The following is an 18933-nucleotide window of genomic DNA, read 5'->3' as shown; positions in this document are numbered from 1 at the left end:
ACTGATCTGTAAACGCCATGTCAGTCTCAGCACCAGCACCATCAGCAACGGGACCTCTGACTTCCTGGGAACGGCTCAGTTGTACGCTGTAGTAATTCCACACACACTCCTCTTCTGACATCCTAAGGAGCATGGGGACAGGACAAGCACCAGCCTGACTGATCCCACTTAAAGTGTCAGACAGAACTGGTTCCCTCTCCTATCATTTCTCAACGCTCCTCAGCCCTCGCTCCACTTGCCCAGGTACCCAGCCCTTGAAGCTAGCTTATAACTGCAAACACACGAAGGGCTGGTGATAGTGCAGTCTGTAATCACAGCTGCTGGGGAGGCAGCAAGATCAGGAGTTCAAGGCCTGCTGGAGCTAGAGCGAGGTCAGTCTGGACCACCTAGTGACATCCTGTTTAAACTGCAAAATAAAAAGTGAGCTGAGTAGGGGGTGTAGCTCAAGGGTGGAGTGTTTACCCAGAACCCTCCAGGTGAAGCCTGTTAGGTGAGGTTCTGTAGAAGAGCTTGGGTAATATATTAAACTCCATAAAAAAAAATAAAGAAGAGTAAGAGAGAGAGAGAGAAACAGAGAGAGATGCAAAAGAGGAGGGAGCAGGAGTAGAGGGGAGGGAGGAGAAAGAAGTAAAAATACACTCAGAACCAGAAAGATTAAAAATATCTCCTTCCAGGACTGGGCAATGGTGGTACATGCCTTTAATCCCCAGCACTCAAAAGACAGAGGGAGGTGGGTTTATTTGAGTTTGAGGCTAGCCTGATCTACAAGAGCTAGTTCCAGGACAGCTAGGACTATTACACAGAGAAACCCTGTCTTGAAGAACCAAAAAAAAAAAAAAAAAAAAAAAAAAAAAGAAAAGAAAAGAAAAAAAACCTCCTTCCAAGTCAGGTATGGTAGCACATGCTTTAAATCCTAGCACTCAGGAGGCAGAGACAGGTGGATCTCTGAGTCTGAAGCCAACCTGGTCTACAGAGGGAGTCCTAGGACAGCCAGGGCTACACAAGAAACCCTGTTTCAAAACAAAACAAATCCAAAAACCCTACTTCCTTCCAAACTAAATTCCTAAGAATAACTAAGAAATAGAGCCGGTGAAGATGGTTCAGCGGGCAAAGATGTGTGCTGCCAAGGCTGGCAACTTGAGTCCGACTCCTGGAACCAGCGTGGTGGGCGCACACACACACACACACTGCCAAGGCTGACAGCTTTAGTCCGACTCCTGGAACCAGCACGGTGGGAACACACACACACACACACACACACACACTGCCAAGACTGACAACTTGAGTCCAACTCGTGGAACCAGCGCGGTGGGAACACACATACACACGCTGTTAAATCTTCAAAAACAAGGGAAAAACTCGAGGCAACCGACAGGAGGTGAAGAAGAGGGATTGTAACAGGACACTAACCACCAGGGTTGATGCAGCTGGCCTCACTGGCTGGCTGGGATCCCTCCCTCCTTAGCCCCTCTACAAGCTTCCAGAAGCTATGACCTCTGGTGAAGAGATGCCTGCCCCCAAGAGGAGGAATTTTTTTAACTTTTATTGTTTTTATGTATATGCGTTTATTGTTCTATGCATGTGTCATTGTTTTATGTATGTTTATTGTTTTGTGTCTTTATTGTTTATGTTTATTGTTTTATGTGTTTGTTTTATGTATGTGTTATTGCTTGCTTATTGTTTTTATGTATGTGTTTATTGTTTTATGTATGTGTGTTTTGTCTTCACATATATCTTTGCACTCCAAGCATGAGCATAAAGCACCCTCAGAAGAGGGTGTCAGATCCCCTCAAACTGGAGTTACAGATCGTAGTGTGGGTGCTGGAAATCGAAACTGGGTTCTCTAGAGGAGCAACCAGTGTGCTTAACCACTGAGCCATCTCTAGCCCAGCAGGAAATTTTTTCCCAAAGGTACTCAAGTGGCTGTTGTTCCGTGGCTCTAACAGGCAGGGCAGGGGAGATGGCCGGGCGGGTAAGGCAGTGGGACCCTTGAAAGCCTGATGACTCACGGTTGGTTCTTAGCCCCTACACGTGCCCTGGCTCCTATCTGCAATCCTAGCACCTCTACAGTGAGATGGCATGTAGGACGCTCACTTGGAAGCTCGCGGAAGAGCTAGCCTGAAGCCCACTGAGGGGAGACACAGTAAAAATCTTGTCTCAACAAGGGAGAAAGAGAACTGAGTCCCTCAAACTAAAGCAGTTGCTACTAAAGGCAGAGATGACTTAAGCGTAGCTGGAGATGGGATATAAACCCCACAACACAGAGGGCAAACAACGGAAGGCCAGACGAGGGAAGACAGGACACATGCAGGAGCGACAGTCACCTCCAAACACCTCAGAAAAAGCCGGCAGGTTCTTTTCACTGGGCCATTTTTGATCACTTTTTATATTTACATCTATTATAACTCTGTGGGTTAGACCAATCCCACACAGTCCCCGGGGTCCGTGTGGTCTCCGTTGGTTGGCAGGACACAGCTTCGCTGCGTGAATGGATGGTTCTTCTCTCTACCCTTTGAGGATGAGCTGGGGGAAGGGTTGGGGGTACTTCTTCTCCTGATGCAGGTTTACACGGTCCACTTCAGACACCTGCAGAGAGAAAAGAAGCCCGTTGGAGGCGGAGAGAGGTCCTGGATGCTGTGTGGAATGGCACTAGGGCATGGTTAGAGTCAGGCTCACCTGGTCTCCTGGTGGGTGCCCAGGCAGCGCACTGTGCAGTACCGGGCACCACAGCTTACACAGGTATACGGGGATGGGAAGCCACATACAGCACAGAAGGGGCGCTGGGGTCGGGATGGGGGACCCGCACAGGCTGTCAAGTAGTTGGGACCCTCAGACGCACTCAGGTTCTGCAGAGACATGAAGGGACAGGCATCTTAAGTGCTCTGATCTGCCATGCAGCTGATGTCCACCAAGGACCCTTTACTTTCGAGGGAACCACCACCACCACCAGGCCAAGGACTCTCTCACCTGCTCCTCCAGCAAAGCCTGGAAGTTTTTCCGGAAGCGAAGCTTGAAATGGTCACCTCGAGTTTTCTTCTTTTTCTTTCCTAGGGGAACCAAGGACAGCTGCTGTGACACTTGGGGTCTGCCTGTACCCTGACATCTCCAATCCTGGTAGCCCAGGCTGGCCATGAGCTCACTATGTAGAAAAGGATGACCCTGGACTAGTCCTCCTGCTTCCACTTCTCACGTGCTGAAACCACAGGCCTTTCGTTTTCGCTGACTTGACATAAGGTCTCATTACATACCCCAAGCTGACGTCAAACTCACGATATAGACCAGGTTAACCTTAGACTTGTGGCAATTCTCCTGCCTCAGTTTTCTGTGTGTTGGTGTACACACCATCATACCTGGTGCTCCATCTTTTTTACTCCACATGAAGACACGCAGGCGCAGAGAGGGGAAGACAGTTGCTCCCAGCACAGGAACTAGTCATTGGCAAAGACAGGACTGGTTCCCAGCCACCCTCTGCTGGACCCATCCCACATGGGCCTCCACAGCCTTGACTTCTTTTCTTTCCCAATGACAGGGATAGTTTTTTTGTTTATGAGACAGGATTTCTCCATGTAGCCCTGGCTGTCCTGGACTAGTCTGTAGACCAGGGTGGCTTTGAACTCAGAGTTCTGCCTGCTTTTGCCTCTCAAGTTTTAAGATTTAAGGTGCGTACCACTAACACCCGGCCAACAGGGATACATTTATTTATTTATTTATTTATTTATTTATTTATTTCAAGACAGGATTTCTCTGTAGCTTTGGAGCCTCTCCTGGAATTCACTTTTGTAGACCAAGATGGCCTTGAACTCACAGAGATCCACCTGCCTCTGCCTCCCGAGTGCTGGGATTAAAGTCATGCACCACCACTGCTGGCTTGGATACTTTTATATTCTGTATTAAAAAAGATATACTTGGGCCTGGAGAGATGGCTTAGAGGTTAAGAGCACTGACTGCTCTTTCAGAGGTCCTGAGTTCAATTCCCAGCAACCAAATGGTGGCTCACGGCCATCTATAATGAGATCTGGTGCCCTCTTCTGGCATGCAAACATACATAGAAGGAATGCTGTATATATAATAAATAAATAAATAAATAAATAAATCTTTTATTAAAAAAAAAGACATACTTGAAGCCAGGTGGTGGTGGTGAATGCCTTTAATCCCAGCATTCAGGAGGCAGAGGCAGGCAGATCTCTGTGAGTTCGAAGCCAGCCTGGTCTACAAGAGCCTAGTTCCAGGACAGGCTCCAAAGCTACAGAGAACTCTGTCTTGAAAAAAAAAGAAAAAAAAGAAAAAAAAAAGACACACTTGAGCTAGCAAGATGGCTCCGTGGGTAAAGAGCTGCTGCCGAGTCTGACAGCCCGAGTTGAAACCCCAGGACTCACATCACAAAAGAGGGAAGCCAACTCCTGAAAGGTGTCCTGACATCCACCCGCATTCCATGCCACGGCATGCATGTGTGCACATATATGCACAAATAGAGCAACAGAAATTGTTTAAATTTTAAAAATCTCTCTGGGCAGTAGTGGCGAACACCTTTGATCCCAGCACCTGAGAGGCAGAGGCAGGAGGATCTCTGTGAGTGCAAGGCCTGTCTGGCCTATATATAGAGACCCTTTCTCAAAATATAGACTGTAGTTGGCTGTTTTACTTCTTTGCTCTTTAGCTCCTTTGGGGGGCCCACCACACAGCTCCCAAACAATCATATACACGGAGGCTTATTCTTACTTATAAATGCCAAGTCTTAGCTTGGCTTGTTTCTAGCCAGCTTTTCTTAAATTATCATGTCTACCTTTTGCCTCTGGGTTTTTATCTTTCTCTATTTCTATATACCTTTCTTTACTTCTTACTTTGTTGCTTGCTGTGTAGCTGGGTGGCTGGCCCCTGGAGTCTTCCTATTCTCCTTCTGCACTCCTGATCTCTCTTGTTTCCTCAACCCTCTTTTCCCCTTCTGTTTATTCTCTCTGCCTGCCAGCCCTGTCCATCCTTTCTCCTGCCTTGCTATTGGTCATTCAGCTCTTTACTAGACCAATCAGGTATTTTAGACAGGCAAAGTAACCCAGCTTCACAGAGTAAAACAAATGCAACATAAAAGAATGCAACACATCTTTGCATCATTAAACATATACTCCACAGGGGGCTGGAGAGATGGCTCGGTGGTTAAGAGCATTGTCTGCTCTTCCAAAGGTCCTGAGTTCGATTCCCAGCAACCACATGGTGGCTCACAACCATTTGTAATGAGGTCTGGTGCCCCTCTTCTGGCCTGCAGACATACACACAGATGGAATATTGTATACATAATAAATAAATATTTTTTTAAAAAAACAAACAAACAAACAAAAAATATACTCCACAGCATAAACAAATGTAACACATCTTAGAATAATAGTCCACACAGACAGACAAAATCCTCCCGCAATAGGAAGAGCAGAGAAAGAACAGGCATGTACATTTATCACTAGCTTAGCAAACACAGCTGTTGATGGTTTTTTGTCAAGTTAATCCTGCCCTCCCAGTCCAGGCATCCTTGGAGGACAAAGGTAACCCCAGCAGACACTGAGTTACTCAGTGGTTCAAAGTGCCTTTGCCCACCAGCTCAGACATCAACAGAATGAGGGACAAGATCAAGGGATGATAATGAGAGACATAGTCACCACAAGTCTCAGAAACGTGACACAGAGGGGAGAGACTGGAAGTCAGTCAATCCAGAATGACCAACAGCATTTTGTCTGTGTATAACCTGCTGACTGAAGATGCATTCTCTTCTCAGATTGTCGACTGTCTAAATAAATTGAAGTTTTGAAGAACCAGGGGCTGGCACCTGCAGCCAAACCCAGCAACCTGAGTGACTTAGTTCAAACGCTGCTATAGGGTGGAAGGCGAGAACCAATAAGTTTCTGTCTGACCTCCACATGCAAGCATGTGCAAAACTGCACAGACACACACATGCATAAATACACACACACACTAAAGAAATGAAAAAATACAATAAAGATTCAATTCCCATCTCTGCTCCATGGCATCTGAGGTAACAGGTTGCCGGGAACTTCGCGACACCATCTCATCCTCTCTCCCACAACCCCCACCACACCTGTGTCTGCATCGTCATCAAACTGAGGCAGCCTCTTGCCCAGCTGGGGGAGGCCTGCGTGGGGGTCATCCTGGAAATTGTCGTTCTCTAAAGCCTCGAGCTGTCGATTGATCCGCCGCTGCCGGGCTGCCCGGTCCAGCACCCGCCGCTGTCCAGGGTCCTGGGAGCGAACTAGATGGGACAAACAAGAGTTATGGAAGACAAGAAAGGAAGGCAGCTGGGCTGGTAGGGCAGAAAGCCACAGTCTCCCGGCCTTGCCCCATCACTATGCTGCGGGAAGTTCCCAGTTCTTGACTCTGCTTCCTTTCAGCTGGGGGAGCCGACTTCAGCCTTTCATGCTCTTCGTCCCCAGTACCAGCAGTAACTCGAGACACAATAAATTGCAGTTAGAGAGATGGCACAGGGGTTGAGAGCACTTTCTGCTCTTGCAGAGTTACAGTTCCGTTTCCCAGCACACAGTACCATTAACCACTAGGGTGATTCACAACCATCTGTAACTCCAGCTCCAGGTCCTCCGTGGGCACAAATCCCTAGCCTTTATCTAACATTCCATTCGCACATAGCAATACACACACACGCATATATAAATTTTAAAGAATAAGGGAGTGTATGTAGAGGATTGACACTATGTTGACCTCTGGCTTCCCTATTCAACACACCTGTGACTCTGCAGGGCCAAATCCAGCGTATGTTTCTAGAATGTTCCTTCAGCCTGAGTTGCATTCCTATGCCCTGTGACTGCACTGAATACCTTCCTTGAACTAAGAGTCTCTGTTCCTTGGCGTGACTTCCAACTGTCCTCCTGTCACAGCTGGTGTGCTTTCCAGTCCCACATCTTGGCCCCCCTCTTCAGGCCACCTCTGCTTGTCCTTCTTCTATTAATAACCCCACCTCCCCCCAACCTTCAGGAGGGTCTCAGGAGGCCCAGACTGGCCTGGAACTTACTACGTAGCTGGGCACGACTCTGAATGACCTCTTATGCACCACCACGCCTGTGGTTTCTGTGGTGCTGGGGAATGAAACAGAGCTTTGTGCCTACCAGACAAGCCCTCTACCAGCCGAGCCAAATCCCTGGCCTCTTTCTCTAGCATTTCATACTTCAAAAAGCTCATTTATTTTATGTGTTTCTGTGCGCATGTGGGTACCGCAGTACACGGGTGGAGGACAGAGGACAATTTGTGGAATTTTTTTTCTCCCATCATGTGGGTCCTAGGGACTGACTGACTCAAGCTTGGCAGCAAACACCCTTACCTACTGGGTCACCTGGGCAGCCCATTCCTGGTGCTTCTAACGCAAAGAAAGAGCTGTGTTCCACATAACATGCCAGTCTCAAGCCAGAACCCTCTCAAACCACAGACCTGGTTACAAGACATCGAGAGGCTGAGGCAGGACCAGCCTAACTACACAGGCAGCCTAGGGTACAAAGTGAAACTTGTCTCGATAAATAAAAAAGAACTTGAAGAGTGGCGTGCGTGGTGGTGGTGAACCTAAAGCCAAGGCCTTTGATTTCCTAAGCGTCTCCGTCCCCTCCATCCAGAAGCTGGGGTGGGTACAAATGCTCATTGCACCCAGGCTTTGGAATGACAAGGCTCTCCTCTCCATCCCTGGTGTCTAGCTTACGGCAAACATTCACCAAAACATTCACCAAACACGAATGAATGGTTGCGGCGCTGCCCCAACGCCGGGCGAGAGGGCCTGCAAGGGGATTTGACAGGAATAACCGGGCGGCGGGGTAATGTTAAGATGGATTCGAACTTGGGATGCAGAAAAGGGCGAACCTCTAAAGGCTCACGTACCCGAGGGTTTCTTCTCCACCATTTGCGCAACAGTTGTCGGAAGAGTCTACTGCGCACGCGTATTAACCACCCACCCTCGGCCCAAGCGCATCCCTTCCGGTGGCGTGCACTCGGGCGCGTGCGCAGTCAAGCCCCGCCTATTTGAAGTCGGCCGTGTTGTTCCCTTGGAGACCAGAAAGCTTTTCCGCCATCTTTGATAGGGGCAAACCTACTTCCGGTCTCGGTGTGGTTGTTTTAAAAAAACAAAAACAAAAACCTAGGAGCCCCTGACCCGCCCCACCCGCCAAGGGTTACTTTTAAAACATGGTGCGGGAGGTTTGCGGGGTCCCGGGGCGTGTCCCCGGGAAGCGGGAGGCGTGGTGGGCAGGTTCGGGGCTTTGTGGAACCCCCGCCCGCAGCGATGTCCGCGCGATCCCGCCTCTCCGGGCCCGTCGTCCCCGCCGCGCGCCCTCGCGGGCCTCGCCGTCCAGTCCTCCTCCGGATCCGGACTGCGGCCAAGACTCGCCCCCGCGTCCCCTGGACCCTCCCCGGGGGCTCGGTTCCCCGGCTCCTCCCCACCCCCAGCCCGCGCCCACGGGACAAGCCTTGCCTTGTCTCGCCGTCTGCATCTCGGGTTTTCGGTGGCCTCGGGTTACGCCTTTTTTCCAGGGCGGAGTCCCAAGCCCAGCTCCTCCTCACAGCGGGCTCGGCTTCCCTTTTCCCAGAACCTTCTCCCAGAGTCGGAATCCAGGCGCTGAGCTCAGCCCCGTGGCGGGCCCGGGTGTCGCCTGAGGGTGCTGCTGACCATGGCTGCTTCGGGCCCGGAACCCCGGTTTTTGCTCCTGCTGCTGTTGCTGCTGCCGCCGCTGCCCTCAGTGACTTCTGCCTCCGATCGACCCCGGGGCTCGAACCCTGTCAACCCAGGTGAGAACCCGGGAGGCCGAGGGGGCAGAGTCGACACGTCTGCCAGCCTGGGAGGGAGTGTCCTTTCTCACCGGGGACCCAGCGCAGCACCCTCTCCCCACGCTGAACTAGGGGCTTCCAGTCTCCCCAGACAGACAGGAACACCCCAGCCCCCATTCCTGTTTCTTGACTCTTCTGGAGACCAAATGTCCCTGAGCAGGAATTAAGGAAGGAACGGGAGAGAACTTAAGTGAAGTAACAGGGAGATGGAGGGGATACACAGGGATAAACACGTGGGTCCTAAGTGCTAATTCCTTGGTTGTGTCAGACAAATTGCTGGTGATCACTGTGGCTACGGCAGAGACAGAGGGATACCGGCGTTTTCTGCAGTCTGCGGAGTTCTTTAACTACACCGTACGGGTGAGTGGGGGACTCATGGGAGAAGTGCCGTCAGGAGTGGGCTGGGAGCTGGTCGTGTTGCCTCACCTTGACCTGTGGGGCTGGGTTCTTTCCTGCAGACCCTGGGCCTGGGACACGAGTGGCGAGGGGGTGATGTTGCTCGAACAGTTGGTGGAGGCCAGAAGGTCAGGTGGCTAAAGAAGGAAATGGAGAAGTACGTGGATCGGGAAGACATGATCATCATGTTTGTAGACAGGTAAGGAGGGTCTGTCTGGGTGGAGAGAGAGGGAAAACGGAGGAGCAGAGAGAAAAAGAGACCCTTTTCCTCGTCCAGCTACGATGTGATTCTGGCCAGCAGCCCGACAGAGCTGCTGAAGAAGTTTGTCCAGAGTGGCAGTCATCTGCTGTTCTCTGCCGAGAGCTTCTGCTGGCCCGAATGGGGACTGGCCGAGCAGTACCCTGAGGTGGGCACGGGCAAGCGCTTCCTCAACTCTGGTGGTGAGTGCCAAAGTGCCCTCAGCGGCGAGGCATCGCATGCTTCTGGTTCTTGAGGGTTGGAGAGAGAGTGGGATCCTGGGATCCTTGGGGGTCTACTTCTTTTCTGTCCCCCAGGATTCATTGGCTTCGCCCCGACCATCCATCAAATTGTCCGTCAGTGGAAATACAAAGATGACGATGACGATCAGTTGTTCTACACGCGCCTGTACCTGGACCCAGGGCTGCGGGTAGGGAGACTCGGGACGGGGGCATCCCCTGACTGACATGAGGGGAGTTGCAGAAAGACGCGGTGTCACCTGTCCCCTCTTCGTTCACTGCTCCATCTCGTGCCATCTAGGAGAAGCTCAAACTTAATCTGGACCATAAGTCCCGGATCTTCCAGAACCTCAATGGAGCCTTAGGTGAGGAAGAAGATGGTTCGAAGTAGGTGATGAGGGACGGGTTCCTGCCAGAACTGGGCTGGTCTACGGATGACCAGTGTGCTAACCTATCCAACACCTAAGCGTGTTAGCAATAGTGAGACTGCGAGTGTGGCCCTGCAGCAGAATGCTGCTGCAGGTTTGCCAGGGAGGGGCTGGGGTGTGGCTCAGTGGTAGAGCCCCTGCCTAGAATCCCCCAGTGAGGGGCTGGGGTGTGGCTCAGTGGTAGAGCCCCTGCCTAGAATCCCCCAGTGAGGGGCTGGGGTGTGGCTCAGTGGTAGAGCCCCTGCCTAGAATCCCCCAGTGAGGGGCTGGGGTGTGGCTCAGTGGTAGAGCCCCTGCCTAGAATCCCTCAGTGAGGGGCTGGGGAGCGAGGAACTCAGGGACAGAAGGTGTGCCTAGCATACAGAAACCCTAGGTTCAGCCCCCAGCACCATCCACATATCTGTCTAGCAGACATACGCTAAGGTCCCCAGTCAGGGACTCTACTACCGCTGTGATTTCATTAACACAGAGCTTCTGCAAAGGGAGTAGTCCCTGACTTCCCACCTTGGAAGACCCTTTGGCAGGTGAGAAACTGACTCCCTTAGGGACTAGTGAGTCACCCCAGGTCAGGTCGAGTGACCTCTCGAAGGCGGCAGCAGCCTGGACAGACTGGCAAGGCAAGGATGGTGTGAGTTTCCTGGCCTCAGAGGCAGGAGGACCTCGAGTTGCAGTCCATCCTGGGCTACATAGTGAGACCCGATCAAAGGAAAGAAAGGACTCACAGAAAAACTCCAAAAAATATTGTTTTTCTCATGTGTTTGTCTTGGGGTGGAGCACTCGTGCCCCAGAGCGGAGTCAGAGAAGAGCTCTTTACTTCCGTGTGGTTTCCGGGTGCCAGGCTTGGTGCCCAGTTCCTTTATCCGTTGGGCCACCCCACCAGTCCCAGTTGGACACACTATATGATGATTTAGAAAAATAAAATAAGCTGGGTAATGGTGGTATACACCTTTAATCCCAGCACTCGGGAGGCAGATCTCTGTGAGTTCGAGGCCAGCCTGGTCTATAGAGTGAGTTCCAGGACAGGCTCCAAAGCTACAGAGAAACCCTCTCTCTAAAAACCAAAGTAAATAAATATAATAATAATGCTTTTATAAGGAAATCCCAGCCCGACAAGAGCAACAAAAGAAAGCACTGCCCTGACTGAGCTGTAGTCCAGACCGTTGGTCCCCCACACTGCCCTGTCCACTAGAGGAGCTGGGACCCCATTGCTCTGTGGTTCCCAGATAAAGGAACTCCTGAAAACCTCCTTTCCTCCCGCAGATGAAGTGGTCTTAAAGTTCGACCAGAATCGTGTGCGCATCCGAAATGTGGCGTACGACACTCTCCCTGTTGTGGTCCATGGAAACGGTCCCACCAAGGTGCCTCTGGGGTCCTCAGCCCCTGCTTGTCTCGAGCCCTGGGTACCCCATCCCTCCTGGTCCATCTGGTCCTCCCCAGTCCCAGTAGAAGAGGTGCTGGGATAGCCACCTCTCTTCACCCTGTGCTGAGCCCAGCTTGCCTTTCATGTGTCCCCAGACATGTCCACCTCAGCTACCCTCCCTCTGTTCCAACAGCTCCAGCTCAACTACCTGGGGAACTATGTCCCCAATGGCTGGACTCCCCAGGGAGGCTGTGGCTTCTGCAACCAGAACCAGAGGACACTCCCGGGGGGGCAGGTGAGGAGAGAGATGTGATGTAGGGGAGGACAAGCTGGGCAGCCCCAGTTGCCGAGCTCCTGGGCGTCCTGACCTGGCAGCGGGGCAGAGAGAGGCCCGGGCTTCTGTGAGCCTTGTCCTGTGGTGTTCTCAGCCTCCCCCCCGGGTGCTTCTGGCCGTGTTTGTGCAGCAGCCTACCCCCTTCCTGCCTCGATTCCTGCAGCGCCTACTGCTCCTGGATTACCCCCCAGACAGGATCTCTCTCTTCCTTCATAACAACGTGAGATATGGAACCTCCCCACCCCCACATCCTACACCTTTTCCCATCCGTCCTGCCCTGATTGCATCTCTGGGTACCACCTCTGCCCAAGCTGTCAGTCCATGCTCCTCCCTGTCCCATCTTTAGGAGGTGTACCATGAGCCTCACATTGCAGACGCCTGGCCGCAGCTCCAGGACCACTTCTCAGCTACAAAGCTAGTAGGGCCAGAGGAAGCCCTGAGCCCGGGCGAGGCCAGGGACATGGCCATGTGAGTGAATCTCCCTCATCTGCCATAGACGGTGGAGCCCCTGGGGAAGGAGACACACACTGACTCTTGTCTTCCTCTCAGAGCTGGGAGATCCCCACTTGTCCCACCGTTCCCGTTGCCTTGCCCGCATGCCCCATTTGAACTCTCTCCATTTGTGGGTCTTCCCCTCCAGGGATAACTGTCGGCAGGACCCCGAGTGTGAGTTCTACTTCAGCCTGGATGCTGATGCTGTCCTTACCAACCCGGAGACCCTGCGCATCTTGATTGAACAAAACAGGTGACCAGCCAACCCTATGCATCCATAAAGCCCCAGGAGGGCCTAGGAACTCCACCCCTCCCTTGGATGGGACATAGTTCTGTCCCCTCTTGTTCACTCCCTTTTGCCCAGCCTTCACCTCTGTTTTATCCAGGAAGGTAATAGCCCCCATGCTTTCCCGCCATGGCAAGCTCTGGTCCAACTTCTGGGGTGCCCTGAGCCCCGATGAGTACTATGCCCGCTCCGAAGACTACGTGGAACTGGTGCAGCGGAAGCGAGTGTGAGTCCTACCCATGTGTACCATGCAGGGACCAGAGCCTTCCCTGGATCCCCACTTTGTAGCATCCTATGTGGTCATTAGACAGGCCACAGCTGTGGGTAGGGACCGGCAATGGATTGGGTGGTGACTTCCCATCAGTGATGTGATGGCCACAGGCTCAGGGTTCTGGGGTACCCTGAGGGACAGAGCTTTTACAGTTAATAAAGTATAATCTGAGGGGTTGTCCGCCTGGCTAACGATACTCGGTGTCTGCAGGGGCGTGTGGAATGTGCCCTACATATCCCAGGCATATGTGATCCGCGGGGAGACCCTGAGGACAGAGCTGCCCCAGAAGGAGGTGTTCTCAGGCAGTGACACTGACCCAGATATGGCTTTCTGCAAGAGCCTACGGGATAAGGTGAGTGGGGTGGTTGGCATGGGTTGCCAAGTCTGGGGACTTGATGCTGTGCCGACAGCTTCCTGTGGTCCTCCTCACGCATGCCCACCCTTTACCCCACTCCAGGGCATCTTCCTCCACCTCAGCAACCAGCATGAGTTTGGCCGGCTGCTGGCCACTTCTCGCTATGACACTGACCACTTACACCCAGACCTCTGGCAGATCTTTGACAACCCTGTGGTGAGATGGGCCCCCTCCATTGCCCACCACGGGGAGTGGGTAGCCCATGGGGAGAGTATAGAAGGTGCCACTCAAATGCCACAATCCCTCTTGCAGGACTGGAAAGAACAGTACATTCATGAGAACTACAGCCGAGCCCTGGATGGGGAGGGGCTGGTGGAGCAGGTAAGCTGCCCCAGGACCGCGGCCTATGTGACCCGCCCACCGCTGAGACTGGTGGGTTCCAAGCTGAGCTCCCAAAGACTGAGGGTTTGCTGTTTGGACAGGAGGGAGGCGGATAGCCACACTGAGTATAACACTGTAATCCTAGCGGTCTGGAAGCTGATGCAGAAGGATGGAGAGTTCCAGGCTAGCCTGGACTGTGTAGTGAGTGTCATACCGTCAGGTGGCTAGACCAAGTCTCAATAAAACAGATGGGGCAGAGGAGAACACTCTGTAGTTAAGCACTTAACACATGAGCATAAGGACCTAGTTCAGCTCTCCAGAACCCAAGTAAATGCTGCATGTGTGGTAGTCTGTCTAATTCCAGCATTAAAAGGCAAAGACTCGGGATCCTAGCTGACTGGCCAGACTGGCTGCATCAGTAAGCTCTGGGCTTGATTAAGAGATCCTGCCTCGGTGGAGAAGGCACAGGAAAAGTTGAGCAGTTCCTCGTGGCGAACTCAGATCCTCACATACACACATTTGAGCATGCACGCCCCTACACAGGTGTGCCCATGCTCACATGAAGACAGAGGTGTGGCGCTTGCCTGTAATCCCAGAAATTCAGGCAGTGGAAGGAAGAAGCTAGGAGGGTTAGGAGTTGAAGGCCAGCCTCAGACACATAGCAAGTTCAAGACCATCTGGATTACGTAGTAAGACCTTGTCTAAAACTAAGAGAAATAAAGGGGCTGGGGATGTAGCTCACTCGGTAGAGGACTTGCCTGGCATTCACAGAGCCCTAGGTTCTGTCCTCAGTACCGTATAAACCGAGCACGGTGTTGCAGCCTATGAGCTCAGCACTTAGGAGGACCAGAAGTTCAAGGCCAGCCTTGGCTACACAGTGAATTTGAAGCTAGCCTGGGCGATATAAGACCCTGTCTCCAAAAAAATGGGTAGGGGAGGGGACAGAACAGGATCATTGTCCTAGATACTGGGGCTCTAGGCACCCTATTTCTGCCCTTCTCTGACCACTGGAAGCTGATGCAGGAGGATGGAGGCCTCTTCGCTGACTACACCCCAGCAGCTGCCTAAAGAGCTCAGGTTGCCCTTCCATAGATCCTCTCCTGTATGTCTCCCCTCCCCTGTCCTGTCGCCTGTCCCGCCCCTTGTCCCTCTCCCTTGAGTTTCACCGTGCCGTGTCCCCAGCCCTGCCCAGATGTGTACTGGTTCCCACTGCTGACGGAGCAGATGTGTGACGAGCTGGTGGAGGAGATGGAGCACTACGGCCAGTGGTCTGGAGGCCGGCACGAGGTGAGGGCGGAGGTTCCCAAGGGGACAGTGGGCTTGGGGTGAGGAGGGATTCCCAAGGGTGGGGCTCATTCAGGGCGTGGCAGTCACTTGTCTCGTTTTCTGTGACAAAGTATCTGACCAAAGCAACTCGAAGGAAGGGCTCACAATCTGTGAGTACAGCTCATCACGGCGGGAGGCAAGGCGGCAGGAGCCTGACACAGCTGGTCACATGATATCTGAGTCAGACACAGAGATGGGTGCTGGTGCTCAGATCCTGTTCTCAGGACCTTGGCCCGTGGGATGGGGCTGCCCACAGTGGTCAGGTCTTCCCGTCTCTGTTAACGTAGTCTGGATGAGGCCTATCAAGTTGACAATCCAGGTTAGGTCTTACACAGAGGGTGCTTATTTCATGGGCTATGAGTGTTAGATAGCATGGCCAGATAACATGGGAAGGCCAGAGCGATCCATAGGAGAGCGGACAACACCAGAGACCGAAAGGTTCAGCACCGTGACTCTGGCTGGCAGTGGTGCTGTAGCCTTTAGTCCTAGCCCTTGGAGACAGAGGCAAGCGGATCTCTGAGTAGTTAGAAGCCAGCCTGGTCTACAGAGCGAGTTCCAGGACAGCCAGGAATACACAGAGAACTCTATCTCGAAAAACAAACAAAAAGACTAGGAACCAGCAAGAAGAAGCTGATACTGTCTCCGAGGAAGAATGGGCCAGCCCAGATGTGAGGGGCTCAGTGTCTGTTGTCCGCAGGATTCCAGGTTGGCTGGAGGATACGAGAATGTGCCCACCGTGGATATCCACATGAAGCAGGTGGGGTACGAAGACCAGTGGCTTCAGCTGCTGAGGACATATGTGGGGCCCATGACCGAGTACCTGTTCCCTGGCTATCATACCAAGGTAGGATATCCAACCACTGCTGTCTTCTTGTACCCCCTCTCAGTCCCTATAGCAACTCAGGCTCCATAGACTTGGGGCTTGGGATTGAGGTGGCTTGGGAAGAAGCCAGGTCTCCTACTTGGGCTGCTCTGTCATTAGAAGTCCCTGGCCGGGCATGCTGCCACCTGTAACCTCAGCGCTTGAGAAACTGAGGCTCAATAATAATAATAATAATAATAATAATAATAATAAAGTTTCATCAATAAAATACACTTAAAAAAGAGAGAGAGAGACTGAGGCTTGAAGAACAAGGGTTTGAGGAGACCATGGGCTGCTCAGTGAAACCCTGTCTCAAAGCAGAAAGGAAGGGCTGGGGATGTGGGTCAGTTTGATGCTTGCCCAGCGTGCTTTGTCTCCAGCACTGTGTAAAATGGGGTAGGACAGTAATACAGGACTGTTATCCCAGAACTCAGGAGGGAGAAGCAGGAGGATCAGAAGTTCAGGGTCATCTGTAGTCACACAGTGAGTTCAAGGCCAGCCTGGGCTACATGACCTTGTCTCAAAAACCAGGAGAAATGGGGCTGGGGAAGATGGGGAAGAGTTCACGTCATCAGCTCCCGTGTGAAAAGCTGGACATCGCGTTACACATCTGTACTCCCAGTTCTGGGGAGGAACCTAAGGTGGAGGAGGACAAGTAGACCCAGGTGTGGTAGCACACACCTATTATCCTAGCACTAACGAGGCAGAGGCAGGAAGAGCTATGAGTTCGAGGCCAGCCTGCTCTACATAGTGAGTTTCAGGACAGCCAGGGCTACACAGTGAGACCTTGTCTTGAAAAACAAGCAAAAGAATATGAGACAAGGAAGAGGCGTGGCTTCCCTTGCCCGTCTGTGGCTTCCACTGCATGTCCCCACAGACACGGGCAGTGATGAACTTTGTGGTCCGCTACCGGCCAGATGAACAGCCCTCACTTCGGCCGCACCATGACTCGTCCACCTTCACTCTCAACGTCGCCCTCAACCACAAGGGCGTGGATTATGAGGTGAGTCTGGGTCCTTCCTGTCTCAGGACACTGCACACACTTCTCCCGGCAGCCATGTCTCAGCTCCTTTCCCAGTCTCTGGCTGTATCAGGTCATGGCTGGACTGCTCACAGTCATGGAGGGACAGGACAGGAACTCCAGCAGGGCGAGAACCTGGAGGCAGGAGCTGATGCAGAGACAGACCTTGGAGGGGTGCTGCTTTCTGGCTCGTTCTTCATGGCTTCATCCACGGTGGGCTGGGTCTTCCCCCATCAATCATCAGTCAAGAAAATGCCCCACAGGCTGGCCCAATGGAGGTTTTACCTCTGTTGAGATGCCCTCCTCCCTGATGCCAGCTTGTGTCAAGTTGACACAACCATTGCAGCTGCCTCTCTATGTCCTCTGGCTGGCCATGTCTGAATTGGTTACTTTTCTGTTGTGGCCACAAATTTCCTGACAAAAGCAATGAAGGGGAGGGAGGGAGGAAAGATGGAAGGGAAGGAGGGAGGGAGGAAAGATGGAAAGAAGGAAGGGAAGGAGGGAGGGAGGGAGGAAGGAAGGAAGGAGAGAGGGAGGGAGGAAGGAACGGAAGGAAGGAAGGAAAGAAGGTCTGTTTTGGTTCACATTCTGGGAGTACGGTCCCTCATGGTGGGGAAGGCATGCTGGCAGGAGGGAAGCTGCTAGCTACGCTGTATCCACAGTCAAAAAGGTGAAGCCTGAAGCCCAGCTCACTTTTTCTTCTTCTTTTTTTTAAATTTAATTTAATATTCATTGGTGTGTTTGCCTGCATGTGTGTCTGTGTGAGGGTGTCGGGTCCCCTGGAACTGTAGTTACAGTTGTGAGCTGTTGTGGATGCTGGGAATTGAACCTGGGTCCTCTGGAAGAGCAAGCAGTGCTCTTAACTGCTGAGCCATCTCTCCAGTCAGTCCTTACTTGTTCCTTTTGATCAGTCCTAGATGATGAGATGGCACCATCCTTCTTTGGGGGGGTTTCCTCCTCCCCTCTCTAACTTGTTCTAGAATTCCCTCTCAGATATTCCCAGAGGTGGGTTTCTGTGATGGCTCTAAATTCCATCAAGTTGGCTTGCAGATTAACCGGCACATAGCCTCTCTTGCCTGTCTCAGCAGCCCATTTGATTGGCACCTCTCACGTGCCTGTTGCCCCCTGCCCCCCACATCCCCATGTCTGCTAACCTTACTTTTTATGTTCTCTCTCATCTCCCCAGGGAGGTGGCTGCCGCTTCCTGCGCTATGACTGCAGAATCTCATCCCCGAGGAAGGGCTGGGCTCTCCTGCACCCTGGCCGCCTCACACACTACCACGAGGGGCTGCCCACCACCCGGGGCACTCGATACATCATGGTGTCCTTTGTTGACCCCTGACACTCAACCAGTCTGCCAAACCTTCTCTGCCATTGTGCCTTGTTGGGCTCCGGGGGTGCCGTTCTCGGAGAGAGGGAGCCCAGCTCTTCTCATTTCCTGAGTGTGTCTGTGTGCCTGGCACTGAGTGTTCTGCCCTCAGCGTCCCTCTCAGGAGGTCCCTGGAGTCTGCCACCTTCCCACCGACCCAATGGACTCAGGGAGAGTGGACTTTCATTGTTGTTTTATTTTTTGGTTTTTTCGAGACAGGGTTTCTCTGTGTATCCCTGACTGTCCTGGAACTAACTCTGTGGACCAGGCTGGCCTTGAACTCAGAGATCCGCCTGCCTCCCCCTCCCAAGTGCTGGGATTAAAGGCACATACCACTGCTGCCCCTGGGAGTGGACTTCTGAGGGTTCCCTGATAAATTATTGAGCTTTCTCAGCCTCACATTGAATAAAAGGGTCTTTGTAGCTCTCGAGCCCACGAGTCATATATGTAAAGTCGGTGTCTCATGTAGCCCAGGCAGGCCTCCAACTCACTATAGGGATTACGGTTGTGCACCACATGTCCAGTTCACGTGGTGCTGGGATCAAACCCGAAGTCCTGCGTGGTGGCAAGTACTCTACAACTGAGCTACATCCCTCTCCTTTATTCTTGTTGTTTAAATAAATTATGTGTGTAAGTGTAGGTGTGTACATGAGAGTGAAGGTGTCCATGGAGGCCAGAAGATAGTATCGTACCCCCTTGGAACTGGAGTCACGGGTAGTTGGGTCGAGAGCCACCTGTCTTGAGTCAGGTGGGAA

At 52.4% G+C, this 18933-nt stretch overlaps 2 protein-coding genes across 4 annotated transcripts; one reads left to right on the top strand and one right to left on the bottom strand.

The window, feature by feature from the left end:
- Positions 1-2368: 2368 nt before the first annotated feature.
- Znhit1 (zinc finger HIT-type containing 1) lies at positions 2369-8602 on the bottom strand. Of its 2 annotated transcripts, none has more exons than XM_041648463.1 (5): positions 8468-8602; positions 6083-6253; positions 2968-3047; positions 2677-2846; positions 2369-2586 (listed from the first exon to the last, which is right to left on the bottom strand). In XM_041648463.1, the coding sequence occupies exons 1-5, from the start codon at positions 8484-8486 to the stop codon at positions 2565-2567; spliced, it is 462 nt and encodes a 153-aa protein (XP_041504397.1). In that variant the 5' UTR covers positions 8487-8602; the 3' UTR covers positions 2369-2564. The 2 variants fall into 2 exon arrangements, with proteins under 2 accessions (XP_041504397.1, XP_041504396.1); XM_041648462.1 differs by lacking the exon at positions 8468-8602 and adding an exon at positions 7879-8019.
- A 44-nt stretch (positions 8603-8646) lies between these two features.
- Positions 8647-18608, top strand: Plod3 (procollagen-lysine,2-oxoglutarate 5-dioxygenase 3). 2 transcript variants are annotated; one of them, XM_041648461.1, is made up of 19 exons: positions 8647-8781; positions 9089-9180; positions 9279-9415; positions 9494-9657; positions 9772-9884; positions 9995-10058; positions 11382-11479; positions 11675-11776; positions 11910-12035; positions 12162-12283; positions 12456-12560; positions 12694-12819; positions 13075-13216; positions 13322-13435; positions 13532-13600; positions 14783-14887; positions 15624-15770; positions 16666-16791; positions 17996-18608. In XM_041648461.1, the coding sequence occupies exons 1-19, from the start codon at positions 8664-8666 to the stop codon at positions 18149-18151; spliced, it is 2226 nt and encodes a 741-aa protein (XP_041504395.1). In that variant the 5' UTR covers positions 8647-8663; the 3' UTR covers positions 18152-18608. The 2 variants fall into 2 exon arrangements, with proteins under 2 accessions (XP_041504395.1, XP_041504394.1); XM_041648460.1 differs by having other exon boundaries at positions 13075-13435.
- Positions 18609-18933: the final 325 nt, after the last annotated feature.

This window comes from Microtus oregoni, unplaced genomic scaffold, assembly GCF_018167655.1.
Source record: "Microtus oregoni isolate MIOR12 unplaced genomic scaffold, Mior012 000003F_ref0000135, whole genome shotgun sequence".
In the NCBI taxonomy this organism is placed as follows: domain Eukaryota; kingdom Metazoa; phylum Chordata; class Mammalia; order Rodentia; family Cricetidae; genus Microtus; species Microtus oregoni.
Note: the sequence above shows the minus strand (reverse complement) of the source record. Positions and strands in the feature narration are given on the sequence as shown.